The 23,601-nt window shown below is 45.9% G+C and overlaps 2 protein-coding genes across 2 annotated transcripts in view; one reads left to right on the top strand and one right to left on the bottom strand.

Annotated features, from left to right (window-relative positions):
- Nucleotides 1-6,768, top strand: part of LOC115193556 (transmembrane protein 150A) — a 44,615-nt gene extending 37,847 nt beyond the window's left edge. The window contains exons 7-8 of the mRNA XM_029752288.1: nt 1,914-2,091; nt 3,038-6,768. Of these exons, the coding sequence (XP_029608148.1) occupies nt 1,914-2,091; nt 3,038-3,282 (423 nt within the window). The 3' untranslated portion in view covers nt 3,283-6,768. The remainder of the gene's footprint in view (nt 1-1,913; nt 2,092-3,037) is intronic.
- A 488-nt stretch (nt 6,769-7,256) lies between these two features.
- Nucleotides 7,257-22,686, bottom strand: LOC115193555 (S-adenosylmethionine synthase). The gene is made up of 9 exons (XM_029752287.1): nt 22,433-22,686; nt 16,282-16,359; nt 15,532-15,654; nt 15,053-15,309; nt 13,386-13,511; nt 13,142-13,234; nt 12,793-12,975; nt 12,434-12,567; nt 7,257-12,098 (listed from the first exon to the last, which is right to left on the bottom strand). Exons 1-9 carry the CDS (start codon nt 22,500-22,502, stop codon nt 11,996-11,998), a joined length of 1,167 nt encoding a protein of 388 aa, XP_029608147.1. The 5' UTR covers nt 22,503-22,686; the 3' UTR covers nt 7,257-11,995.
- Nucleotides 22,687-23,601: the final 915 nt, after the last annotated feature.

Raw genomic sequence — 23,601 nt, 5'->3', positions numbered from 1 at the left:
TCTCGCTACCCTCTCTCTCTCGCTCCCCCTCTCTCTCTCTCTCGCTCCCCCTCTCTCTCTCTCTCTCTCTCGCTCCCCCTCTCTCTCTCTCTCGCTCCCCCTCTCTCTCTCTCTCGCTCCCCCCGTCTCGCTCGCTCCCCCCGTCTCGCTCGCTCGCCCCGTCTCTCGCTCGCTCGCCCCCCCCGTCTCTCGCTCGCTCGCCCCCCCGTCTCTCGCTCGCTCGCCCCCCCGTCTCTCGCTCGCTCGCCCCCCCGTCTCCTCGCTCGCTCGGCCCCCGTCTCTCGCCTCAGCTACGCCCCCCCGTCTCTCGCTCGCTCGCTTCCCCCCCGTTCTCGCTCGCTCGCCCCCCCCCGTTCTCTTCGCTCGCTCGCCCCCCCGTCTCTCGCTCGCTCGCCCCCCCCGTCTCTCGCTCGCTCGCCCCCCCGTCTCTCGCCTCGCTCGCCCCCCCGTCTCTCGCTCGCTCGCCCCCCCGTCTCTCGCTCGCTCGCCCCCCCCCGTCTCTCGCTCGCTCGCCCCCCCGTCTCTCGCTCGCTCGCCCCCCCGTCTCTCGCTCGCTCGCCCCCCCGTCTCTCGCTCGCTCGCCCCCCCCGTCTCTCCGCTCGCTCGCCCCCCCCGTCTCTCGCTCGCTCGCCCCCCCGTCTCTCGCTCGCTCGCCCCCCCCGTCTCTCGCTCGCTCGCCCCCCCGTCTCTCGCTCGCTCGCCCCCCCCGTCTCTCGCTCGCTCGCCCCCCCCGTCTCTCGCTCGCTCGCCCCCCGTCTCTCGCTCGCTCGCCCCCCCCCGTCTCTCGCTCGCTCGCCCCCCCCGTCTCTCGCTCGCTCGCCCCCCCCGTCTCTCGCTCGCTCGCCCCCCCCCGTCTCTCGCTCGCTCGCCCCCCCCGTCCCTCTCGCTAGCGCGTCGCCCCCCCCCCGTCTCTCGCCCGCTCGCCCCCCCCGTCTCTCGCTCGCTCGCCCCCCCCCGTCTCTCGCTCGCTCGCCCCCCCCCGTCTCTCGCCCCCCCCGTCGCTCGCTCGCTCGCCCCCCCCGTCGCTCGCTCGCCCCCCCCGTCGCTCGCTCGCTCGCCCCCCCCCCCCGTGCTGCTCGCTCGCCCCCCCCCCCCCCCGTCGCTCGCTCGCTCGCCCGCTCGCTCGCTCGCCCCCCCCGTCGCTCGCTCGCTCGCCCCCCCGCCCCCCCCCGTCGCTCGCTCGCTCGCCCCCCGTCGCTCGCTCGCTCGCCCCCCGTCGCTCGCTCGCTCGCCCCCCGTCGCTCGCTCGCCCCCCCGTCGCTCGCTCGCCCGCCCCCCCCGTCGCTCGCTCGCCCGCCCCCCCGTCGCTCGCTCGCCCGCCCCCCCGTCGCTCGCTCGCCCGCCCCCCGTCTCTCGCTCGCCCGCCCCCCGTCTCTCGCTCGCCCGCCCCCCGTCTCTCGCTCGCCCGCCCCCCGTCGCTCGCTCGCCCGCCCCCCGTCGCTCGCTCGCCCGCCCCCCGTCGCTCGCTCGCCCGTCGCTCGCTCGCCCGCCCCCCCGTCGCTCGCTCGCCCGCCCCCCCGTCTCTCGCTCGCCCCCGTCTCTCTCTTTCGCTCGCCCCCCCCCCTCTATCCCTGTCTCCACAATATCTATTTTTGTCTCTAAAGAAAGAATAAAAGTAACAGGTGGCTCCATTGACAACACAGCAGGGTCACTGAGTTACCTGACTCAGTACTGTTTCAATGACTGACTGCTGCTGCCCCCTTCTGGCCAATTTTAGCCACAGCAACACAAGAGGCTGGAACAGAGGGGGCTTTTGTCTAGCATCATATGCCATCATGTGTTTCAATGTGACGTCTTTCAATGTGACGTGTATTCAGTATGTGCCTTGTTCAATGCCCATTGAGACAATGTTTTCGAGCCTATGCTAATAAATGCATCTCTCTCTTTCTACCTTCCCTCTTGCTCCCACCCAGGTGGACAATGCTAAGATCCTCCACTATGTGGGGGCAGGGGTAGCGTTTCCCACCAGTATGCTGTTTGTGTGTCTTCAGTCGGCTCTAACCTACAGGCTGGCCAAGACTCAGGGAGAATACAGCGTGGCTCACCTACGACTGGGCATGACACTACTGGCCTTCATCACCCTGGTGCTTAGTATCCTTTACCACAAAATACATACTCAATAAGATCTGTTATCTTCACAACCAAGGCCCTGCGATAGACTAGCGTCCTGTCCGGTGGGGGGGTACTGGTACATCAAGCTGCCTCACGCTACAGAAACAGGAGAAGATGTTATGAGGCGTTAAGTCAAGGCTCATACTACTTATCATAACCAGAGAGGACAGAGGGAAGATGGAGGGGGGTGTTGGAATGTGGGAGAGAAGCGAAGGATGAGGGGGTGGAGGAGCTGTGGAGTGGGTGGGAGGAGCTGGGGTGGAGGAGCTGGAGAGTGGGGGGGTGGTGGAGGAGCTGTAGAGTGGAGGAGCTGTGGAGTGGTGGGGGGGTGGAGGAGCTGGAGAGTGGGGGGGTGGAGGGAGCTGGAGAGTGGAGGAGCTGTGGAGGAGCTGGAGAGTGGGGGGGTGGAGGGAGCTGGAGAGTGGAGGAGCTGTGGAGTGGTGGGGGGTTGAGGGAGCTGGAGAGGGGGGGGAGCTGGAGAGTGGGGGGAGCTGGAGAGTGGGGGGAGCTGGAGAGTGGGGGGGGGGTGGGGGGAGCTGTAGAGTGGGGGGGGTGGAGGGAGCTGGAGAGTGGGGGGGTGGAGGGAGCTGGAGAGTGGGGGGGTGGAGGGAGCTGGAGAGTGGGGGCTGGAGGAGGGGATGGCGGGGGAGAGAGGGTATGAAATAGGGAGTTGAAGATGGATAGGAATTTTGCTGCTGTAGTCCAATATAGGATACATCCACTCCCTACAGCTCTCCATTAGTGCATAGGGCCCGGGCAAGGTTTTGTTTTGGGACTTGGACATCCTCTTCTCATGTCAGTCAGTCAGTCAGTCTGTCCGTCTGTTAGTTGTGCGCCTTGACCTCCCTGCCTCTAGGTGGGTTAGTCTGTCTGTCAATCTGTCTGTAACTCTGTTAGAGCTGCTCCTTGACCTTCTTGCCTCTAGCTGGCGTGTTCTTTATCCAGGAGAGCTTCGTCCTGCAGCACGCGTCGGCCATCTTTGAGTGGGTATTCTGCATCATCATCATGCTCTTCTACGGAACCTTCGCCTTCGAGTTCACCGGCGTCACAGGAGATACTGTGATGGTGCTAGCCAGAGGGGGAGCCCTGGGGCCCAACAGGAGAGGCCACAAAGTGGAGTCCCTAGGAGGTCCCATTCCACACCCCCCTGAGACCATGTCAATGCTGTAGTCCCTGGGAGAGAAGCCAGAGGGCTGGCTTATACCATTATCAATCTGGGGGAGGTGGAGGGACTTGAGTATCCATTGCCAAAACACCACCATTGCAGGGTGTGAAGTGGACTATGCCACATAAGCCTGGGGGAGTGGAGTAGACACTATGGGGGTTCGTACTGTTCCCGTCCCAGCCTCCAAAGACAATGCTTGTATTTGCACGTCACTAAAGGAACCAAATCCTCTTTTCCTTTTCTTTCATCCCCCCTTTTTCCAGCCAAAGGAGGAGTGGTGCTTTACAGGAAGTGTTCCCTGCTACTGTCTGACGTCACTGTCTGGACGCAGGTTAAGAGAGGAGGGCAGGCCACAAGATGGCCAGAGAGAGAGCGAGAGGCTGTATCATGAGAAAGAGAGGCTGATAGAAAAATAGAGGAATGCATCAGAGAAAAGAGAGACTGCCTGTGTGGGAGAGCTAGGCCTGTGTAATGTTAGATTTGCACATGAAATCTCTTTATTTTCAGAGACCATTTAGCGAGCAGACATGACTGTTTCCCCCGGTGCTAGAGTCCAAACAAGGCAAAAACCTGCCGTCATTTGTTCTTTAAATCGCACAATAACAATACCATGACACCCGGGTCTCGCACAGCTCCCAATATGCCAAATGGAATATTCTGAATATTTAAAATGGTTAAGTTGACTCTCCTCACATGTAGCGAAGACTAGCTAAAACGAATGTGTTCATGACATGGATGCTTCTCTGATTTAACAGTATCTTGGTCATTGAAACCCGGGTTTAAACCTGGGAATATCTGGCTGCCAGAATGATTATTTTTTCTACTGAAGCTATGTAAACATGCCTTATAAAGCTGGACATTGTAATGCAGACTGTACAACGTTTTTTTTCCTCCTAGATAAACTTGAGTATATGGAAAGCCAAACCTCCAATAGTATTTTATATGTAATATCCAAAACATTTGTATTTTATAAATGTTGACTGTAAAGTTCAACCTAAACTTATGGATGTTGGAAGGGGAGAAGAGGACTGGAAGAATCCAACTGTAAACCAGCTAATACAAGCCAGAGCTGTACCTGGGCTGATCCGAGTTAAATCACAGAAAATCTGAAAAATAGAGAATCTATTTATAATCAAAGAAACAATGAGTGGACAGGCCTTCTCTATTTCAGAGCTCCCCTTTTTCTATTTGTCAGCCTGGGTGTCAATCTGTTTCTGCTTCAGACGGCGTGTTACCGTCCCTGACTGCGTGTTACCGTCCCTGACTGCGTGTTACCGTCCCTGACGGCGTGTTACCGTCTCAGTCAACTTGTCAGTTGTTTTGCAAGGGTACAATGTATTGTTGAACAGTCCTACACCCGGGTTATCTTTTTGGGTTTAGCTTTCTGTTCCTTTAGCTTATCCTCGCATAGGGCCAAAAGGGAACGGGATGGAGCTTCTACTTGCTGCTGTTCTTCCATAGAATGTAGAGAGACAAACTATCCGTATCCATTCTCCTGCCTGGAACTACACTGTGCCAAACTATCCTCCTGCCTTTCAGAGCTTGTGCTAACAGATCTTATTATGCAAATCTGTCTCCACTGTTTCAATGCTGCCACATTAGCTATGATAATGAATAATAAGTTGGTGGTGCTTATAATTGTCCTATTTCATACATGTACAAGCATGTGTGAATTCGATTTTTTTTAAATAATTTTTTTGCATATACCTACTCCGGCTGAGACACCCGTGGAGAGTGGGGTCACAGTCAGGTTCAGCCATTATCAACGGCGACCCTGGGGCAATTACGGTTAAGTGCCTTGCTCAAGGGCAGATCATTTTTCACCATGTTGGCTCGGGATTTGAACTAGCGACCTTTTGGTTACTGGCCCAATGCTCTAAGCGCAGGCTACCTCCCACCCTAGCGGCGGTGAATTGCAGAACGATATGTAGAGCCTATAGTTTTACATTCATCACAACAGCTTGAAAGTGATTCTGAGAGAGTTTGTCACTTACTGATGAAGTTAATCTAATAGTAAACATTAGTAGACTGGTGTTTGTGGAGGGAAAAGTGGTCCATTAGCCCCTTTTAGTGTAGACACAGATTACTGCACAGAGCTCTTTTACATTTACGTTATTTAGAAGACGCTCTTATCCAGAGCGACTTACAGTAGTGTGTGCATACATTTTCATTCGTACTGGTACCCCGTGGGAATCGAACCAACAACCCTGGCGTTGCAAGTACCTTGCTCTACCAACTGAGCCACACGAGACCACCATGCTCTTCTATTGCTATCAACTGGTTCAAAGTGGCCTTATCAACTGTTGGATGAGTATAAGGCCTGTGTATTCTGACTGAATGCTGTGCCAACCAATCCCCAACATTAAGTTCATCTATCTGTATGGAGGGATATTAGTGCCAGAAAATGAATAGAATTCTGATCAATTGAATCTCGGTTTTCAAGTGGCCTTTAAATGCTATTTTCTTGAAACTGTCTTAATAAATCTCACTTACCCAGTATTGACTTACTCTGCCAAAGGTTATCAAATCATATGAGAGAGCTTCAAGAAGTAGGATTAAGTTTTCACCTAGATACTTATCCAGGGTCAGTTTTGCATATTTCCTCCTTAATGGTTAGGATTGGGCCAGGGTTAATGTCTATGCTGAGCATCATGGTCATTCGTCACCAAACGGAAATAAACGGGCTGAAACAGGGAGGGACTAACTGGACTACCTGTCCAATGAAAAATTATAATTTTCACGGTCAATTTCGGAACATTATAAAACATTTTCCGTTATGTCTTAATGAATATGACCCTTGTCAATGTTCTGTTTCTCTGTTTACTGATCTACCTTCAAACTTTTACCTCTCAGGAATCTGTTACATCACCAGCTGGCTGCAATCAGTGATTCTAAACAAAACTTCACTTTTTAAAGTATATTCTGTTTTAGGGAACTTGTTTTGACCAGTGGGTTGATTTTACATTTCAATATCGTAGTGCCATTGGTTCTGCCCATATCTGACCTGATTGGTCACGCCATGGTTCCATTGGTTCTATGTTCTATACAGAACCATATATTTACATATGGAGCTGGTTCTATGCTTTATCAAAGAAGGTCAACACTATACTGTAGAAATAGCAGTGGTGTTATAAGTGCTTCATTCAGACATCATCAGTACGGTTGATGGATAATCGGTAAAGTTTGGTCGCGTTTTATTTGTACATCCAAAGGTCTCTAAGGCTCTAAGTTGGCACACGTGTACTCACACAGAGTAGAGAACATTCTATCTAGCTGTTGTCCTCATTGGTATGTTCATTGAGGTCTTACCTACCTACAGATATCCAAATCAAAATAGTGTCATACTCTACTGAAATGTAGAGAACATGTATGTGCCTTTTTTATTTTGACGAAACCAAAGAAAGATGTTCCAGGTTAAGTTTTTGTTATGAGAGAAGGAAGATGTATATTTGCCTTAAATTGTTCTACAATAAAACTGTAAAAGAACTTAACCTGTATTTCATCATTCAGTGTTCTTGTCTCCCCCCCCCATCTCTTACACATTTCCCCCTCTGGGGATCAATAAAGTAATATCTTATTAACATCTTTAGTTTATTTTACTCACCCTTTCTAAGAACAATTCATTGCTAGGGAAAGGAGTAAACCTAGTCAGTTGTAAAACTGAATGCCTTCAACTGAAATGTGTCTTTGGCATTTAACCTAACCCCTATGAATCAGAGGTGCGGGGGGCTGCCATAATCAACATCCACGTCTGCCTTGCTCGGGCAGAACAGATTTTTATCTTGTCAGCTCGGCTACCTAATTATGTCAATGGAATAAAATACACGTCTTGGAAATTATACAAATAAGTTATCAAAGTTCTACATATAATATATTAACTTGGAACAGTGATATGTAGACACCTTGCATACCAAGTTCCTGAGGAATGTGGATGTGATAAAACCAATAACACCATGCATAACAACCCAAACACATGCTCTATGTTTTGAAATATTTTTATTGTGAACAATTATTTACATTTTGTTTCTACGCCAACTGTTAAGACTGTGAGTTTGAGGGTGGGGGGAGAACAGAATACAGTAAGTTCTAGGTGAAGAGGGGCGGGGGGGGACTTCCTTAGGACAAGGTTGGGACACAGGAAGAGATGATCGCTAGATCAGTACAGCTGAATACATCACAAGGCTACAAAGACTCAGGAGCAGAGGGTGAAGAAGGGTAGAAACACCCGCATTTATGTAGATAAAAATGAAACCCCTCAGGATGGTTTTTAACAATATGCAGGTAAAGCATCTGAGGTATTTCAAGTCCTTTACTTATTGTTTCACTAACTCAGCACTGAAATATTTTGGAAGACTGTTTTATACACTATTCCCCTACTAGGTCCTTAAAGGTCCAATGCAGACCTTTTTATATATATAAAACACTGGGAAATCAAGTTTTTGACTGCATTGGGCCTTTAAAAATACTGGGCCCAGCGACTCAGAGTGAGACTTATAATTTAAACAGACGAGTCTATACAAAATACCTCTATACAGAGAGAGAGAGCTTATCACTGCTTTTCAAATAAGACTCAAGTGAATGTCTCAAATGGTTTGAGAAAATGGATGAAAGAGGGAAATTCTGTCAACATAAAATACTTCTGTCATGTTTGTTTGGGAAGCTCAATGTTATCCTCAGAAAGCACCATCTCAGGCATATACAATTGTACAAATGTAAACTTTAAGATGTCCACAAAATAATATACCTACAGTTGGCAGCATGTACTTTGGCAATTTATTCATAGACTGTTTTAGCAAAATAATCACAACAATTAACTCCCAATCAAGTCAGAATACTAAATACATCAAACCTTATCAGCCATCAGAGATGAGAACAGTTAATTCAAGGCGGCTAATATTGTTTACAGCGAGATCCCAGCAGCAGCTCTACAATAGCTCTAGACTACAGATGAAGATACAAATAGCATTTAGTCAAACAGGACTGAGCAGGGGTTCATAGACACATCATAAAGCATTAAGGCCTTATGAACAGTTATTAAGCATCCTTATGATGCCTTATAAGTGGTTATAAAGCCTTATTCTTCAAAGCTATTTCTACTGCTAGATTTGGTGAACTGTAACACACTAGTAAGAGGTACAGTATACAGCCCAAGACCTCCCTGGGATAAGAGACCTGTGTCGTCTGACTGCATACCTGTTGTTGGTGTTGTGTAGTAGTAGTGCATTGTAAAAACTGTCCTGCAGTATCGATGATATAATTACAAAATTAAGACTTTTGTGAATTTGATCTTTACAAAGCTACATATAATATAAACCAGTTTGATACAGAGCAAAAATAAGAGTTGTAACTACATCCGAAACCAAGTTAGAGGGTGATCTCCCTTCTAATATTTGGTTGATTGAAGGTTGTGGTTTGAACCTGCAGATACATATTCCGCTTCGATTATGGATGAATACCAATACAGGACTTATAGCACCATCTTGAGGTGATATGGACAGAGTGGAGGGGTTAATATCGTTTTTTATATATTTTTTATAATTTTTTTTGTAATCGTTTAGTATTATTTTTTTTATATAACATTTCAAATTACAATACAATACAAACTTAAGACATCACTACATGTATCTTTTTTTCAGAATAAACATAAAAAGCATTAAAAAGTAGTGACGAGCGTCACAATTTACCCTCAGCTAAGCCCCGCCCCAAAATGTTGGGCAACCAATCGCAGCGCTCCAATGGGTAGCAACTGTCGTCGAGTCTGACATTCCACACATGGACAAGCTCACGTTTAAGGTTCTTACATTCTCTCTGGCTATCGCCTCTGGTTTCAGAGCGCAGAATAGCTGACGAATTTACGAACGCTCAACATCCGTTGAATATGGCCGGTGTCAGTAAACGTCGGCAAAAAAAAGCGTAATTAAATTTTTGCTCGCAGCAGTTACAGTCCCCAACGCTCAGGATAACATGAAAACAGCTCTTCTAGGGCGAGTGAAATTGTTTTCTCGTTTGTGGCTGGAAGTAGCTAGCAAGCTAGGCCATAACACTCGATCAACCCAACTCCTCGGCCCGAGTGTCCAGCGAAACGCTATTAATTTACGAACTGACAACGCTCTGAATTTACGAACTCCCTGAAGGCACTCTGGCACTCCTGATTGAATTTACGAACGCACCCTAAAACACATGAAAGCCAGTGAGGGCTACGGCACAAACAAGTGTTTTCTTTTAAAGAAAAGTCATGTTTAAATGGCTAAAACATTGAATAGTGCACCAGGAGTATTTGCTACTGTGATTCCTGAAATGCAGAGCCCATTGATGGAGTATTTTTCAAATCCGAAATGATACATGTTACATTGTTTGCTAGCTCAGCTGGTTAGCTAGCTCTCAGTGACCACCGAACGTTGCTAGCTAGCCAGTTAATTTAGCTAAATTAGCAATGTTATGAATAAAAGTCCCATCTGCTGTCAACATGTTTCAATATGTTTTTGCATGTACATTGATTAATCTTATGCTACTCATAAATAACATACATTTTTCGAAACTAATCCAATCTGTTACTTGCACCTTTTACTGTAATGGTATTCCAGTTTAGATCAAATAAAATTGTATTTATCACATGCGCCGAAAACAACAGGTGTAGACCTTACAGTGAAACGCTTTAGGTAGTCTGATATTTTAGTCTTCCTAACCCGGCAGTCATTATAAATGCAGGTTGCGGGTGAGTACAAATTCCAAATGTTGGATATTCCCAATCTGGCTGGAATCCAATCGGAATTACACATAATTTAGCAATATAGAGTGATGTGAGTTGCAGGCCTTATGAAATATGTGTTGTATTGTGTGAAACAATAACATATTTGCTTAGAATCACACTTGGTGAAAGTCACAGGAACGCATGAATGATGGATGAATGCAACAACCATGTCTCTGCCGCTAACAAATAGTCATGGGTGGTAACTCTACAATTCACTCGAAAGGCAAGGCATTCTGTGAATATTGCAAATAAGGTGTGTGTTAATTTAACACCCTCATGCTGTGCATAAATCAATAGAATGAATGCTTCAATCCAGTTGACATTAGTAAAGTTTGTTTTCTCTTTCCTCGTTCATCTCTGCTTCTCTCGTGCAGAAAATACGTTTAGGGGCCGGTGCAATACCAAAAAAAAGGGGATCCCCCCCAAATAAAATCAGTTTGATTGGTTTTCAGGAAATTAAAAGCTGTTAAAATGACCCAACATGTTTTTGATAAGATTTCAGTTATGCTTGGATGCATATTTTATGTGGTTGAAATACGATCAGCTTTTATGATGCTGATAAAGATAACACCTCCACCTTTACAGACGGTCCCTAACCGCTCACTCATACTTTCTCTCCACTCCTGTTACGAGTCAAAATGTTCATTTGGTGTATAATTTACTGCAACAAATGCTTAATTTTGCAGGAGTTAATATTATATCAGGTTATGTGAAGTGTTGTAGACCTACAGTTAGGTCACTTTTCCATTTAACCCATCTGAACCGAACAGTTCCCTTGACGTGCACTTTGAAGTCCGGGTCTTGTCACTATCGAATTTGTATAGCGCCTCACAATCATCACACATAACATAGCTGGCACTGTTAACCACGTTACCAAATCTTTCCCTGGCCTTCCATTTTATTTATTTTCAACACTCCATTTGTCAGCTTTTCTCTTATTGAATTAAACTCCGACATTGCCCTTTTTTGCCTCAGTGGATCGACAAACTTTTTCTGTCCAAATTCCCAAAAGCATTTCAGAATTTGCATGTATTTGGCACACTACAGTTAGGGCTCAGGCTACGCACTAACGCCAGATAAAAATACCCCTAAGATATGAATTGCAGAAGAATTATATATTTATCGATTTTTAATGCACTGTTTTCTCTTTATTCAACCTGGCCGCCACTCACCCGCCCTTCATCCACACAATACTTACTGTATTTCATGCCCCTAAACCCGACTGCTGGTTATGAGTCCAACCGCACATCACTAATTCACAGTTTTGAGGCTAAATGTTCTGCTTTATATATATATATATATATAAATACAATTTTTTTTTATTATATATATTTTTTTCAATGTTTAACTTTATTTATTCATTTCATTTGTTTCTTTGTTTAATAGCAGAAGTGACAATGGAATCACTATTTGTCCAGAGTGAGTGTGAACAAATACTTCTGCACATGTAATACTTCTAACATGTCATTGTTTTGATACTAAGGCACATAAGTGAGACACTATACAAAGGACACCTTTTATCTGAATGAAAATGTGTGGATTGTCTGATTAAAATCACAGTGAGTTCTTCCTCTCTATTGACTGAAATGTTTGATGTGATAGAAAAAGAGATGGAGGAGAGGGAGGGAGGGAGAATAGAGATTCCCTCTATAAATTGCACCCCTCTCATTCAAGATAAGAAGCATAAACAAACAAATCCCCTCTATGGGCTACAATCACATAAATGATTGTTTAGCACTAACCAAAAACATCCTTTCACCCTAATCCTAAACCTTAACCCCAACACTAGCCAATGAAAAAGCAGAACCATTTGTGGTTGTAGCCTGTAGAGGGGGCCTATTTTCTATCTCTGGGAGGGATCGTTATAAACTTGACCACCAGGGGTTTGATGTTTAAGCGCTTGTTATATATTTGAGCACGGGGGTGTTTAAGAGCTTGTTATATACTTGACCACCAGGGGGAGATGTTTAGTAGTTGAGCTCCTTGGGGACTTCCCAGGTAAACTCACTCCGGCCAAAGTGGCCGTAGCACGCTGTCTTCTGGTAGATTGGCCTCTTCAGGTTCAGTTCCCTGTGGAGATAAAACGCATATCACAGGTGGGAAAGACACCTGTAACAGCAGTTGCTACACGAATGTACACTACGACTGCTTGTGTAACTTAAAAGTCCACATAAATCTGTCAATGACATGATAAGCATGACTAACGTAAACTGAGTGAACTAAAACGTTAGAGGTGTTTGCAGCTCTCAAGATGGGTTGCGTAATTGAGCTAATAATATGACCTTCAAGCTGATATAGACCTCTATGGTTAATAGTGATGTGTGCGATGATCTACGACTACATGTTACAAACAACAGTTTTCCTTTGATGACAAGCTGGAGTGACTGCAGAGGTGAGGTGTTTACCGGACAATGACACCAGGTCGTAGGTCAAAGTTCTTGTTTACGATCTTCAGCAGCTCTCTCTCTGACTTTTGTGACGAGCCGTAGGTGAACACGGAGATGGACAGAGGGTGAGCCACTCCGATAGCGTAGGATACCTACAGTCACACACACAGAATGCCCTCAATGCTAACGTCAACGTTTGAGACTTAACACAAACCATTGATAAAATCTACAGCGTAAGTGTCAATCAAGACAATTTAAAGTAAAAAGGAATTAGCTGATGTCAGATCTGTCAGGAGAACTAATGTATTTGGTTGGTATTATATTGAGGAGGAGAACCCATAAAGTGGAGAACCTAGAGAACTGTGATGAGACCTCACCTGAACCAGCACCCTCCTGCACAGTTTGGCCTTGACCAGGGACTTGGCCACCCAGCGGGCAGCATAGGCAGCCGAACGATCCACCTTGGAGAAATCTTTACCAGAGAAAGCTCCCCCACCATGGGCCCCCCAGCCTCCGTACGTATCAACGATGATCTTCCTACCCGTCACTCCAGCATCACCCTGGCAGAGGAGGAAGAGGGAGTTGATATTATGGTTGCTTTAAGATCTGATCTTGCATAATACCCTTTGGTCTTTAAAGAATGAGAGATGTGTGTGTGAAGGTGAGGTGAGTAAACTTGTGTTTGTTCACATGCGTGATTGCACCCGTTTAGGTTCTGAAATTCACCTGGGGTCCTCCGATGACGAAGCGTCCACTGGGCTGAAGATGGTAGATGGTCTTATCATCCAGGTACTTAGCTGGAACCACTACCTTGATCACCTGGTGGGAGGGGCATAATAGATTGCTTCTGTATGAAGCCTTTCACTCGGCATCAAAGTGTTTTACATTGCGTTCACCACCAGAGCCACACATACAGATACGTTGGCCGAGTACTGAAATCATCTTCCTAGCAGTAGCATCTACCACATACCTTCTCCTTGAGCACCTCCTTCTGTTCCTCCAGGCCAATGAAGTCATCGTGTTGAACAGAGATGACCACGGTGTGGACCCTTATAGGGATCACTGCCCCGTGCTCCTGCTCATAGTGTACTGTCACCTGAGGGAGGAGAGGAGAGAGGGATGAGGGATGTTCTGCTGTGGATTTGTTTTTGTGTTTCTCAGTCCTGAAGGCAAGATACTGTCAATGTTTTTGGATATCAATAAAGTTTTCTGAGGGCCTTGGTGAACTGAACTGAACTTCAGACGTGGATGGATTTTATATATATTTTTAATAGCTTTATCAACCAATCAATTGGAGCTCACCCAACAGGAAATTGATCACCTCAAAAATGACAATTTACGGCATTTGGAGTTCAACTCAGACCCTCCACCCCCAAATACCTGAATGTAACCCCTCTCACAAGGTCCTATTTTGAGCCAGTCCTCTTCCAGCCCCCCTCAAAAATACCCCTTAAACTGGAGACCCTTCCCTCTTCACTTCCCGCTCATAGGAATCTCAGGAACTCGAGAATTGCCCATTAGGTTACAGCTGCCTGAGGAAGGAATCCATTGGATGTTGGTCTGTTCCATTTCAGCTCCTTGCCCCTTCTCCCAACTTGAACCTAAGACATGTAGTGTAGGGCAAACTCAGTGGAGCTTCCACCACATTACTGACACCTATCCAGTCCTTTCAGATCTGTGAATGTTGAAGGGAGTAGGTGCTAGGAGAAGAGGTAGGAACTAGAAGAAAAGGTAGGAACTAGGGGAAGAGGTAGGTGCTAGGAGGAAAGGAAGGAACTAGGAGGAGAGGTAGGAACTAGGAGGAGAGTTAGGAACTAGGATGAGAGGTAGGAACTAGGAGGAGAGGTAGGAACTAGGAGGAGAGGTAGGAACTAGGAGGAGAGTTAGGAACTAGGAGGAGAGATAGGAACTAGGAGGAGAGTTAGGAACTAGGAGGAGAGGTAGGAACTAGGAGGAGAGTTAGGAACTAGGAGGAGAGGTAGGAACTAGGAGGAGAGGTAGGAACTAGGAGGAGAGGTAGGAACTAGGAGGAGAGGTAGGAACCAGGAGGAGAGGTAGGTGCTAGGAGAAGAGGTAGGAACTAGGAGGAGAGGTAGGAACTAGGAGGAGAGTTAGGAACTAGGAGGAGAGGTAGGAACTAGGAGGAGAGGTAGGAACTAGGAGGAGAGGTAGGAACTAGGAGGAGAGGTAGGAACTAGGAGGAGAGGTAGGAACTAGGAGGAGAGTTAGGAACTAGGAGGAGAGGTAGGAACTAGGAGGAGAGGTAGGAACTAGGAGGAGAGGTAGGAACTAGGGGGTTAGAGATCATAACGACCCTTTGCTGTGATTTACGAGAGCACAGCCGGTCTCTTCTACTCCAGACTAGTCTTACTACATGGGGTTAGGGGTCAACTCATTCCCACTCAGCGGTATAAACAGACTAGTCAAATGGTCTCATGGTAATAACTTCCTAGTGGCAACCTCTCACTTTTATTTCTCTCTCTTCCTTACTTCTCTCCCCTTTTCTCTTTTCCCTTTCTCTCTTTCTCTGCTATGAGAAGCCTGTATACAACCCTACACCACTTATCTCCTCACATATCCCCCTCAGGAAGAGAATGAGGGAGAGAGAGAGTTCATTGGTAATTCTCTCAGTCTCACTTGTGTTTTAGAGTCGGGGCGGAGCCAGGGGATGGTTCCGTTGCGTCTGAGTTCGGCCATCTTGGAATTGAGTTTGTGAGCCAGGACGATGGTGAGAGGCATGCACTCCTCTGTCTCGTCAGTAGCGTAGCCAAACATCAGACCCTGGTCTCCAGCTCCCATGTCTTCCTCTTTCCTGTCGATGTGGACACCCTGAGCGATGTCTGGACTCTGCTGCTCCAGAGCCACCAACACATTACACGTCTTATAGTCAAAACCTGGGGAGAGCGAGAGGAGGGAGAAAGGAAGAGCAAGAGAGAGAGAGAGAGAGGGGGAGAGAGAGGAAGTGAAAGACCGAGAGAAAGAGAGAGAGTCATTATTATTACTCCTCTATGTTTCTGATTCCCTGGATTGTGCATCCTACACTACAGTATGGATATAGACCAATCACTTTCAGTAGAAAACATACCTGTTTGATACAACAGAAGCCTGTTTCTCACCTTTGTCTGAGTTGTCGTAACCGATGTGTTGTATGGTGTCTCTGACAACCTTCTGGTAGTCTACGTTGGCCCGGGATGTGATCTCTCCACACAGCAGCACCATGCCAGTCTTACAAACCGTCTCTGCGCAGGGTGAAGATAAGCATTACCACTTTAGAACTGTGTTATAACAACCTAGGACACTTTATATCTTCAGATCAGTGGTATTCTATGTACGTGCGTCACAAGTTGTGTGTCATTGATTCGTAAGATATTTCAACATATAGCTAGGGATCAATAACAACCATTTCTTTCTTTGCTCATAGTGTAGAATGTACACTTGTGTCATTAGGTCAATATCCCAATATGGGGTCAGTGGGTTTCTTATGTGTTGTGTCCCAACTGTTCTAATAGTTTATTTCTTTGAGTTATTTCTTGGAAGTTAAGAAGTTATGTAAGAGAATATGAAAGGGTTTGAGTTACAACAAAGTAGAAAGAAGTGCTAGCTTCAGACAGAACTCAGTAGGAATAAAAGGTGAAATGCTTTTGGAACATTGCTATTGTTTGTTGCTCTGTGTGTTTCACTTAAATGTGTCCCCTTCCTTCTAATTTCACACAAGCAACCTTGTATTCTGGGTTTCATTTGAATATGTCCCCCAACCCAAGCAACCTTGTATTCTGGATGTTACATTCAAATGTGTGCGGCCCTCACTCACAAAACATCTAGTTATTCTGTGTTTCATTTAAATGTGTCCCTCCACCCTCACTCACCACAGGCGACCTTGGCATTTGGGTCCTGCTTCAGGTGAGCATCCAGGACAGCATCACTGATCTGGTCACAGATCTTGTCTGGAGAAGAACAAAGGATAGAAAGAGGACAAGAGTACATGAATGAGTCTTTAGAGAGAGGCCCGCCACCCAGCACATGGCTTGAATCATAAGCACACTGAAACAAAGTGTATTTGAGCGTGATGCGAATTAATAATTTCCTCATGAACAGGATTGTACCCATTGAACTTGTGAAACTTTTAAAAAGTGACACATTCCTTTTGCTGGGATAATCCCAGAGTACAAAAGAGCAGTATTTTTCACAACCAATGTTTTCCCCACCCCACACAGTCAAACAGTTATGTATGAATGCAGGCTTATACAGTATGCCACATGAAGGATTGAGTCAAATTGTAACTGGCTAAATGTATTATGTAACATTGATTTACAGTACATTATTCGTTCAAGGTGAAGTCCAGTTTACACTGTACAGATTTGTCCCTGCCTCTCACAGCAGAAAAAAATAATCCTGCAGCAACAGGAAATGTGAAGAATTATAATTCATGGACATTTTTGTACGGGTTGATACATTTTTCATCAGGGCAAATCAAGTCTGACATTTTAAAGTGGAAATTACAAACTATAGAAGCCTTTTTAAATCTTGAATACACTACAATTTGCATTTCCTTCTGTGCAGGAAAATGATCTGGGACAACAGAGTGATCAAATGAATATTAAAGATCTAGTGGGGAAAGTGTTGGGAATGTTTGGGATCTCATTCCAGTTCCCAGTGGGTTTTTCAAACTGTCCCAGTGTCACTGCACAGCAGCGGTAGAACTATACTACAGTCCCCTGCATTCATCTTCTCTCCCTCTCTGTCTGACCACTCTGAAGCAACGTGTAGCTTACATCAACACCAACATCCCATTTTTAATGCACTATAATATTATACTACAGGGTACATATGATGTTGATTATCAGTGGAACAGTTGGACATTGGTACAATAGCTTGGAAAGACTTATGGGTGTCAGTTGTGTCAGCTTCGGCCAACTAGCTACAAAGCAACCATGTACCCAGTGGACAAAGCTGGGTACATGTCCCCACTAGATAAAGCATTCTTCAATGCGATGCAACATTGTAGCTCTGCTATCTCTTCCACTGTGGACAGAAGGAGGCCTAACCAGTTTCCACTATGTGTGGGAACAGTACAGACCTCATAGTTGTTATCAGGTGGAATAGTGTTTACTAAAGCCTGTCTACAAGGCCAAGCCAACGGTACATTGTAGCAGAGAACCTGGTGGCTTTCCTTCAGAGAGAGAGAGAGAGAGAGAGAGAGAGAGAGAGAGAAAAGCTGAGGGATGAGTCTGGAGAAATGTAACCACTTAAATTCATAGACAGAGGACTGACCATCAATTATATAAACATTTCAGTTTTAACTATGTTTTGAGGCTATACAGTGTTTGTTATTTACAAAGCTCATGAGGCATTTGTAAGTTATATTCTTCAAGAATCAATTGAAGTCCAAAAATGGATGTAGCAACTAAGGATTCTAGCTTTAAGAAATAAAACAGGCTTCTGAGAACACAGAGATATACAAATCAAGTATAGGCCTATACTTTGTTGTTGTGGCAACATCCCTAACAATTTCATTTGTATTTGTCCTCCACTTGGCCTGGTGTGTTCTTATCTCATGGTTTGGCTTCAGTGGTGTGGCATTGTTCTCCTGATGTGACAGCAGTGGTGGAAAAAGTGCTCAATTGTCATACTTGAGTAAAAGTAAAAATACCTTAATAGAAAATGACTCAAGTAAATGTTAAAGTCACCCAGTAAAATACTACTTGAGTAAAAGTCTAAAAGTATTTGGTTTTAAATATACTTAAGTATCGAAAGTAAATGGAATCGCTAAAATATACTTAAGTATCAAAAGTAAAAGTATAAATCATTTCAAATTCCTTATATTAAGCAATCCAGACGGCACGATTTAATTTTTAAAAGTATTTACAGAAAGCCAGGGGCATGCTCCAACACTCAGACATAATTTACAAACAAAGCATTTGTGTTTAATGAGTCTGCCTGAGCAAAGGGTATGTATACGTCTGTGAATATGTGTGTGACTGTGCATGTTTCTGTGAGGGTATGTATACGTCTGTGAATATGTGTGTGACTGTGCATGTTTCTGTGAGGGTATGTATACGTCTGTGAATATGTGTGTGACTGTGCATGTTTCTGTGAGGGTATGTATACGTCTGTGAATATATGTGTGACTGTGCATGTTTCTGTGAGGGTATGTATACATCTGTGTATATGTGTGTGACTGTGTATGTTTCTGGAGGTATTCTCACACAGGGTCAGCAGAGGTTACAGGTTCTGAACATTTTGGTTAATCTAGCCCAAAGAGGGCAGAGTAGGTTTTAGCACTTCTGATTGGATGTGAATTGAACCTGTTTGGAGGGGACGGGGTGTATGAGACATCAGACCGGTTGGTTGCTGTATCAGAATGCACACGTTACAATAACAGACAAATCAAACAGTAACATTGCACACACACACGTCACTCTCTCTCCCCCGCTCCCTCAGCCATGCAATTCTACATCAGACCTCTACTCAACATCACCCTCAGACACAGAGACAAATAGAGAGGGGGGGGGGGGGGAGAAACAGAGAGAGGGGGGGTGGAGAGAGAGAAACAGAGAGAGAGAGAGGGGGGGGGGGGGGGTGGAGAGACTGAGACAGAAAGAGACAGAGAGAGAGAGAGAAGAGAGAGAGAAAGAGTGAGACAGAGAGAGAGAGAGGGGGGGGTGGAGAGACTGAGACAGAAAGAGACAGAGAGAGAGACAGAGAGAGAAAGAGTGAGACAGAGAGAGAGAGAGGGGGGTGGAGAGACTGAGACAGAAAGAGACAGAGAGAGAGAGAAGAGAGAGAGAGAGAGAGAAAGAGTGAGACAGAGAGAGAGAGGGGGGGGGGGGGGGTAGAGAGAGTGGTAGTGATGAGAGCCTGCCACATGTCAATGGGGTAGTCTATCAATGGAATACCATTCATATGCTCTCATAGTAAATGTGTAAGTGTTTGTTCAAGGAACACAGACAGATTAACAGCTGTAACTTTCTCCGTGCCAATATATCCTCCAGACACCGGCTTCGAGGGCATTATCACTTATACAACGGGTTACCAACATATTCAAATAATGATTGACATATTTTCATTAAAAACGTTATTTTGATTAATTTATTCATACTATTTCATTCTTCCACAAGATATAGTCCCGACACAAATCTAGGGTTGCTACCCAAGCCGGCTGGTCGTTCACTCTATTGGTTCTGTATCTATGGACATGACCCAGTTGTTCAGTCTTTTTGTTCTGTGTCTATGGACGCGACCCAGTTGTTCAGTCTTTTTGTTCTGTGTCTATGGACGCGACCCAGTTGTTCAGTCTTTTTGTTCTGTTTCTATGGACGCGACCCAGTCGTTCAGTCTTTTTGTTCTGTGTCTATGGACGCGACCCAGTCGCTCAGTCTTTTTGTTCTGTATCTATGGACCCAGTCGTTCAGTCTTTTTGTTCTGTATCTATGGACGCGACCCAGTCGTTCAGTCTTTTTGTTCTGTATCTATGGACTCGGCCCAGTCGTTCAGTCTTTTTGTTCTGTATATATGGACGCGTCCCAGTCGCTCAGTCTTTTTGTTCTGTATCTATGGACTCGGCCCAGTCGTTCAGTCTTTTTGTTCTGTGTCTATGGACTCGACCCAGTCGTTCAGTCTTTTTGTTCTGTATATATGGACGCGACCCAGTCGCTCAGTCTTTTTGTTCTGTATCTATGGACTCGGCCCAGTCGTTCAGTCTTTTTGTTCTGTGTCTATGGACGCGACCCATTCGTTCAGTCTTTTTGTTCTGTGTCTATGGACGCGACCCAGTCGTTCAATCTAAATGTTCCATTGCCATACTGCTAGCCAACTACGGCTAATTTAGTCACGTCAAAAAGTGCAGCCAGAATAAGAGCAAAGTAGCTGCATTTGTTTAAGCTGTTTTCTAGTGACATTTCTTTGGATACATCCATAACAATGAGCTAATGAGGCATGATTTCACCTGACATAGAACATGTGCTCCCTCGTCAGGACACACTGTCGTTCAGAGGAGCTAGCCAACAACACAGCTAACACAATCACTTCAAACGGAAGCTGGAAAGACTGCAAACTAGCTGCACTTCATTTCGTTTGACCTTTTTCAGTAGAATTCTTTTGTATAGATCCATCAAAATGATGCCAGCTGATTCATGATTTTGACCAGCTGAGAAACGCTGCCTGCCTGTCTGTCTTGTCCCGACTCACAACACGTTCATTACTATGGGACAGCAGGAGATCGAAACATTGTTGTAAATGTCGGAGACAAATCTCCGCTGTTGAAAACTAAATGTTAGTCTAAAAGTAATGTGAGATAATGTCTAGATGCTTTTTATAGTGGAGATCAAGTTGATAAATTCCTTGTCTGGGCTGATGAGACAGTGGATTGCGCAGTCAAATGGAACAGAGTAAATAGGCATTTTAACGTCACAGATTTAGCCGTTGGTAACGGTTTTAACCGTTAGCCAGCTGGAATGCGGTTTTAACCAATCAGCATTCAGCATATAAAGAGCAGGTAGGTAGAGAGCAGGTAGGTAGAGAGCAGGTAGATAGAGAGCAGGTAGATAGATAGCAGGCAGAGAGAGAGCAGGTAGATAGAGAGCAGGTAGATAGAGAGCAGGCAGAGAGAGAGCAGGCAGAGAGAGAGCAGGTAGATAGAGAGCAGGTAGGTAGAGAGCAGGTAGAGAGAGAACAGGTAGATAGATTGCAGGTAGGTTGAGATCACCTGCGTACCTGCTTCGTCTCAACAGCGTCATTCCGCGTGACAGACATCAGGTAGAGAACAGGCAGGTAGAGGGAGAACAGGTAGAGAGAGAACAGGTAGAGAGAGCAATTAGGTAGAGAGCAGGTAGAGAGAGAAGAGGTAGAGAGCAGGTAGAGAGAGGGTAGACAGCAGGTAAAGAGAGCAATTAGATAGAGAGCAGGTAGGTAGAGAGCAGGTAGGTAGAGAGCAGGTAGAGAGAGCAGGTAGAGAGAGAACAGGTAGAGAGAGCAATTAGGTAGAGAGAGCAGGTAGAGAGAGAGCAGGTAGAGAGAGAGCAGGTAGTAAGAGAGCAGGTAGAGAGAGAGCAGGTAGTAAGAGAGCAGGTAGAGAGAGAGCAGGTAGAGAGAGCAGGTAGGAAGAGAGCAGGTAGAGAGAGAGCAGGTAGAGAAAGAGCAGGTAGAGAGCAGGTAGGTAGAGAGCAGGTAGGTAGAGATCAGGTAGAGAGAGAGCAGGTAGGTAGAGATCAGGTAGATAGAGAGCAGGTAGATAGAGAGCAGGTAGAGAGAGAGCAGGTAGGTAGAGAGCAGGTAGAGAGAGAGAGCAGGTAGGTAGAGAGCAGGTAGATAGAGAGCAGGTAGATAGAGAGCAGGTAGAGAGCAGGTAGAGAGAGAGCAGGTAGGTAGAGATCCGGTAGAGAGCAGGTAGGTAGAGAGCAGGTAGAGAGAGAGCAGGTAGAGAGAGAGCAGGTAGGTAGAGAGCAGGTAGAGAGAGAGCAGGTAGGTAGAGATCAGGTAGGTAGAGAGCAGGTAGAGAGAGAGCAGGTAGAGAGAGAGCAGGTAGGTAGAGAGCAGGTAGAGAGAGAGCAGGTAGGTAGAGATCAGGTAGAGAGCAGGTAGGTAGAGAGCAGGTAGAGAGAGAGCAGGTAGAGAGAGAGCAGGTAGGTAGAGAGCAGGTAGAGAGAGAGCAGGTAGAGAGAGAGCAGGTAGAGAGAGAGCAGGTAGGTAGAGAGCAGGTAGAGAGAGAGCAGGTAGGTAGAGATCAGGTAGAGAGCAGGTAGGTAGAGAGCAGGTAGAGAGAGAGCAGGTAGATAGAGAGCAGGTAGGTAGAGAGCAGGTAGAGAGAGAGCAGGTAGGTAGAGATCAGGTAGAGAGCAGGTAGGTAGAGAGCAGGTAGAGAGAGAGCAGGTAGGTAGAGAGCAGGTAGAGAGAGAGCAGGTAGGTAGAGATCAGGTAGAGAGCAGGTAGTGAGAGAGCAGGTAGATAGAAAGCAGGTAGAGAGAGAGAAGATATTGAGCAGGTAAAGAGCAGGTAGAATACAGCCAGGTGAACACTCACCTGGATGTCCCTCTCCAACAGACTCCGAAGTGAACATGAAGGACCCATCATCCAGCAGAGCGTCGCTCATTTTGACACAGGCAGGTGCTCAGAACCACTAAAAAAACTGAGATCAAATTTCCAGTGAGAGCTTTATATCCCAGCTCGTTCTCTTGAGAGAGAGAAGGTAGAGGGAGAGAGAAAAAATAAGAGAGCGAGAGGGTTGCTGCCAATTGACTGTCTATCCAACAGAACTCCTGGACTATCTACACATGGTCCTATATATTGCTAAGAAAAAACACACACACGCACACACACACGTCATGTGAACCCCTGGGTGAGACCATTCCAGGGGGAGTTGTTGATGGGAGGGGATTTAAACTTTTCAGAAAGCCCCAGTTAACCCTTAGTTCTCTCCACACTCCAGAATGGTGGAAGGAATCTACCACTTCTGTCTTCCACAGGGGTGCTGCTGGAGTCCAATAACCTTTGTTGTGCTGTAGAAAGCAAAGAGTTATCATGAAAATATCCCTCCTCCCTATCCTATGGGTGGTTTAGGTTAGCTCTCCACTAGGTTGGAGCTGGGGCTGTGTAAAGGTATGGAGAGAGAGAGAGAGAGAGAGAGAGAGAGAGAGAGAGAGAAGGGGGCTTCAACATATGATGCAATATATCGTGTTTACTACATTTCTTCAGCTACATTGGTTTGGCATTATTACTGGATGTAAAAAACTAGTTTTACTGGTAGGGAAATAGGTGAAATATTTGTGTAGTTTATGTGTCACACTATTTCTGGGTGTTGTAACTGAAAGAGTGTTGCAAGTATTCTACGTACCACAGTATGTAATGGTTTAGAAAGCATGCCAGGTTCCAACTGTTTGGGCTACATTGTGCAATAAATGTGTACTTTTTCAAATTTCCTAGTAGTGGCAAGGTACACACACACACACACACACACACACACACACACACACACACACACACACACAGACACACACACACACACACACACACACACACACACGAACCCATTGGATAACCCTTTGAAGAACCCTTTTGGGCTCTATGTATAACCCTTTCTTCAGAGGATTCTAAATGGAACCCTTTTCACAGACAGTTCTACAGGGAACCCAAAAGGGTTCTACCTGGAACCAAAAAGGGTTCTCCTATGGGGACAGCTAAAGAACCCTTTT

This window comes from Salmo trutta, chromosome 5 (genome assembly GCF_901001165.1).
Source record: "Salmo trutta chromosome 5, fSalTru1.1, whole genome shotgun sequence".
Classification (NCBI taxonomy): Eukaryota; Metazoa; Chordata; class Actinopteri; order Salmoniformes; family Salmonidae; genus Salmo; species Salmo trutta.
This window is presented reverse-complemented; position numbering and strand designations above follow the sequence as displayed.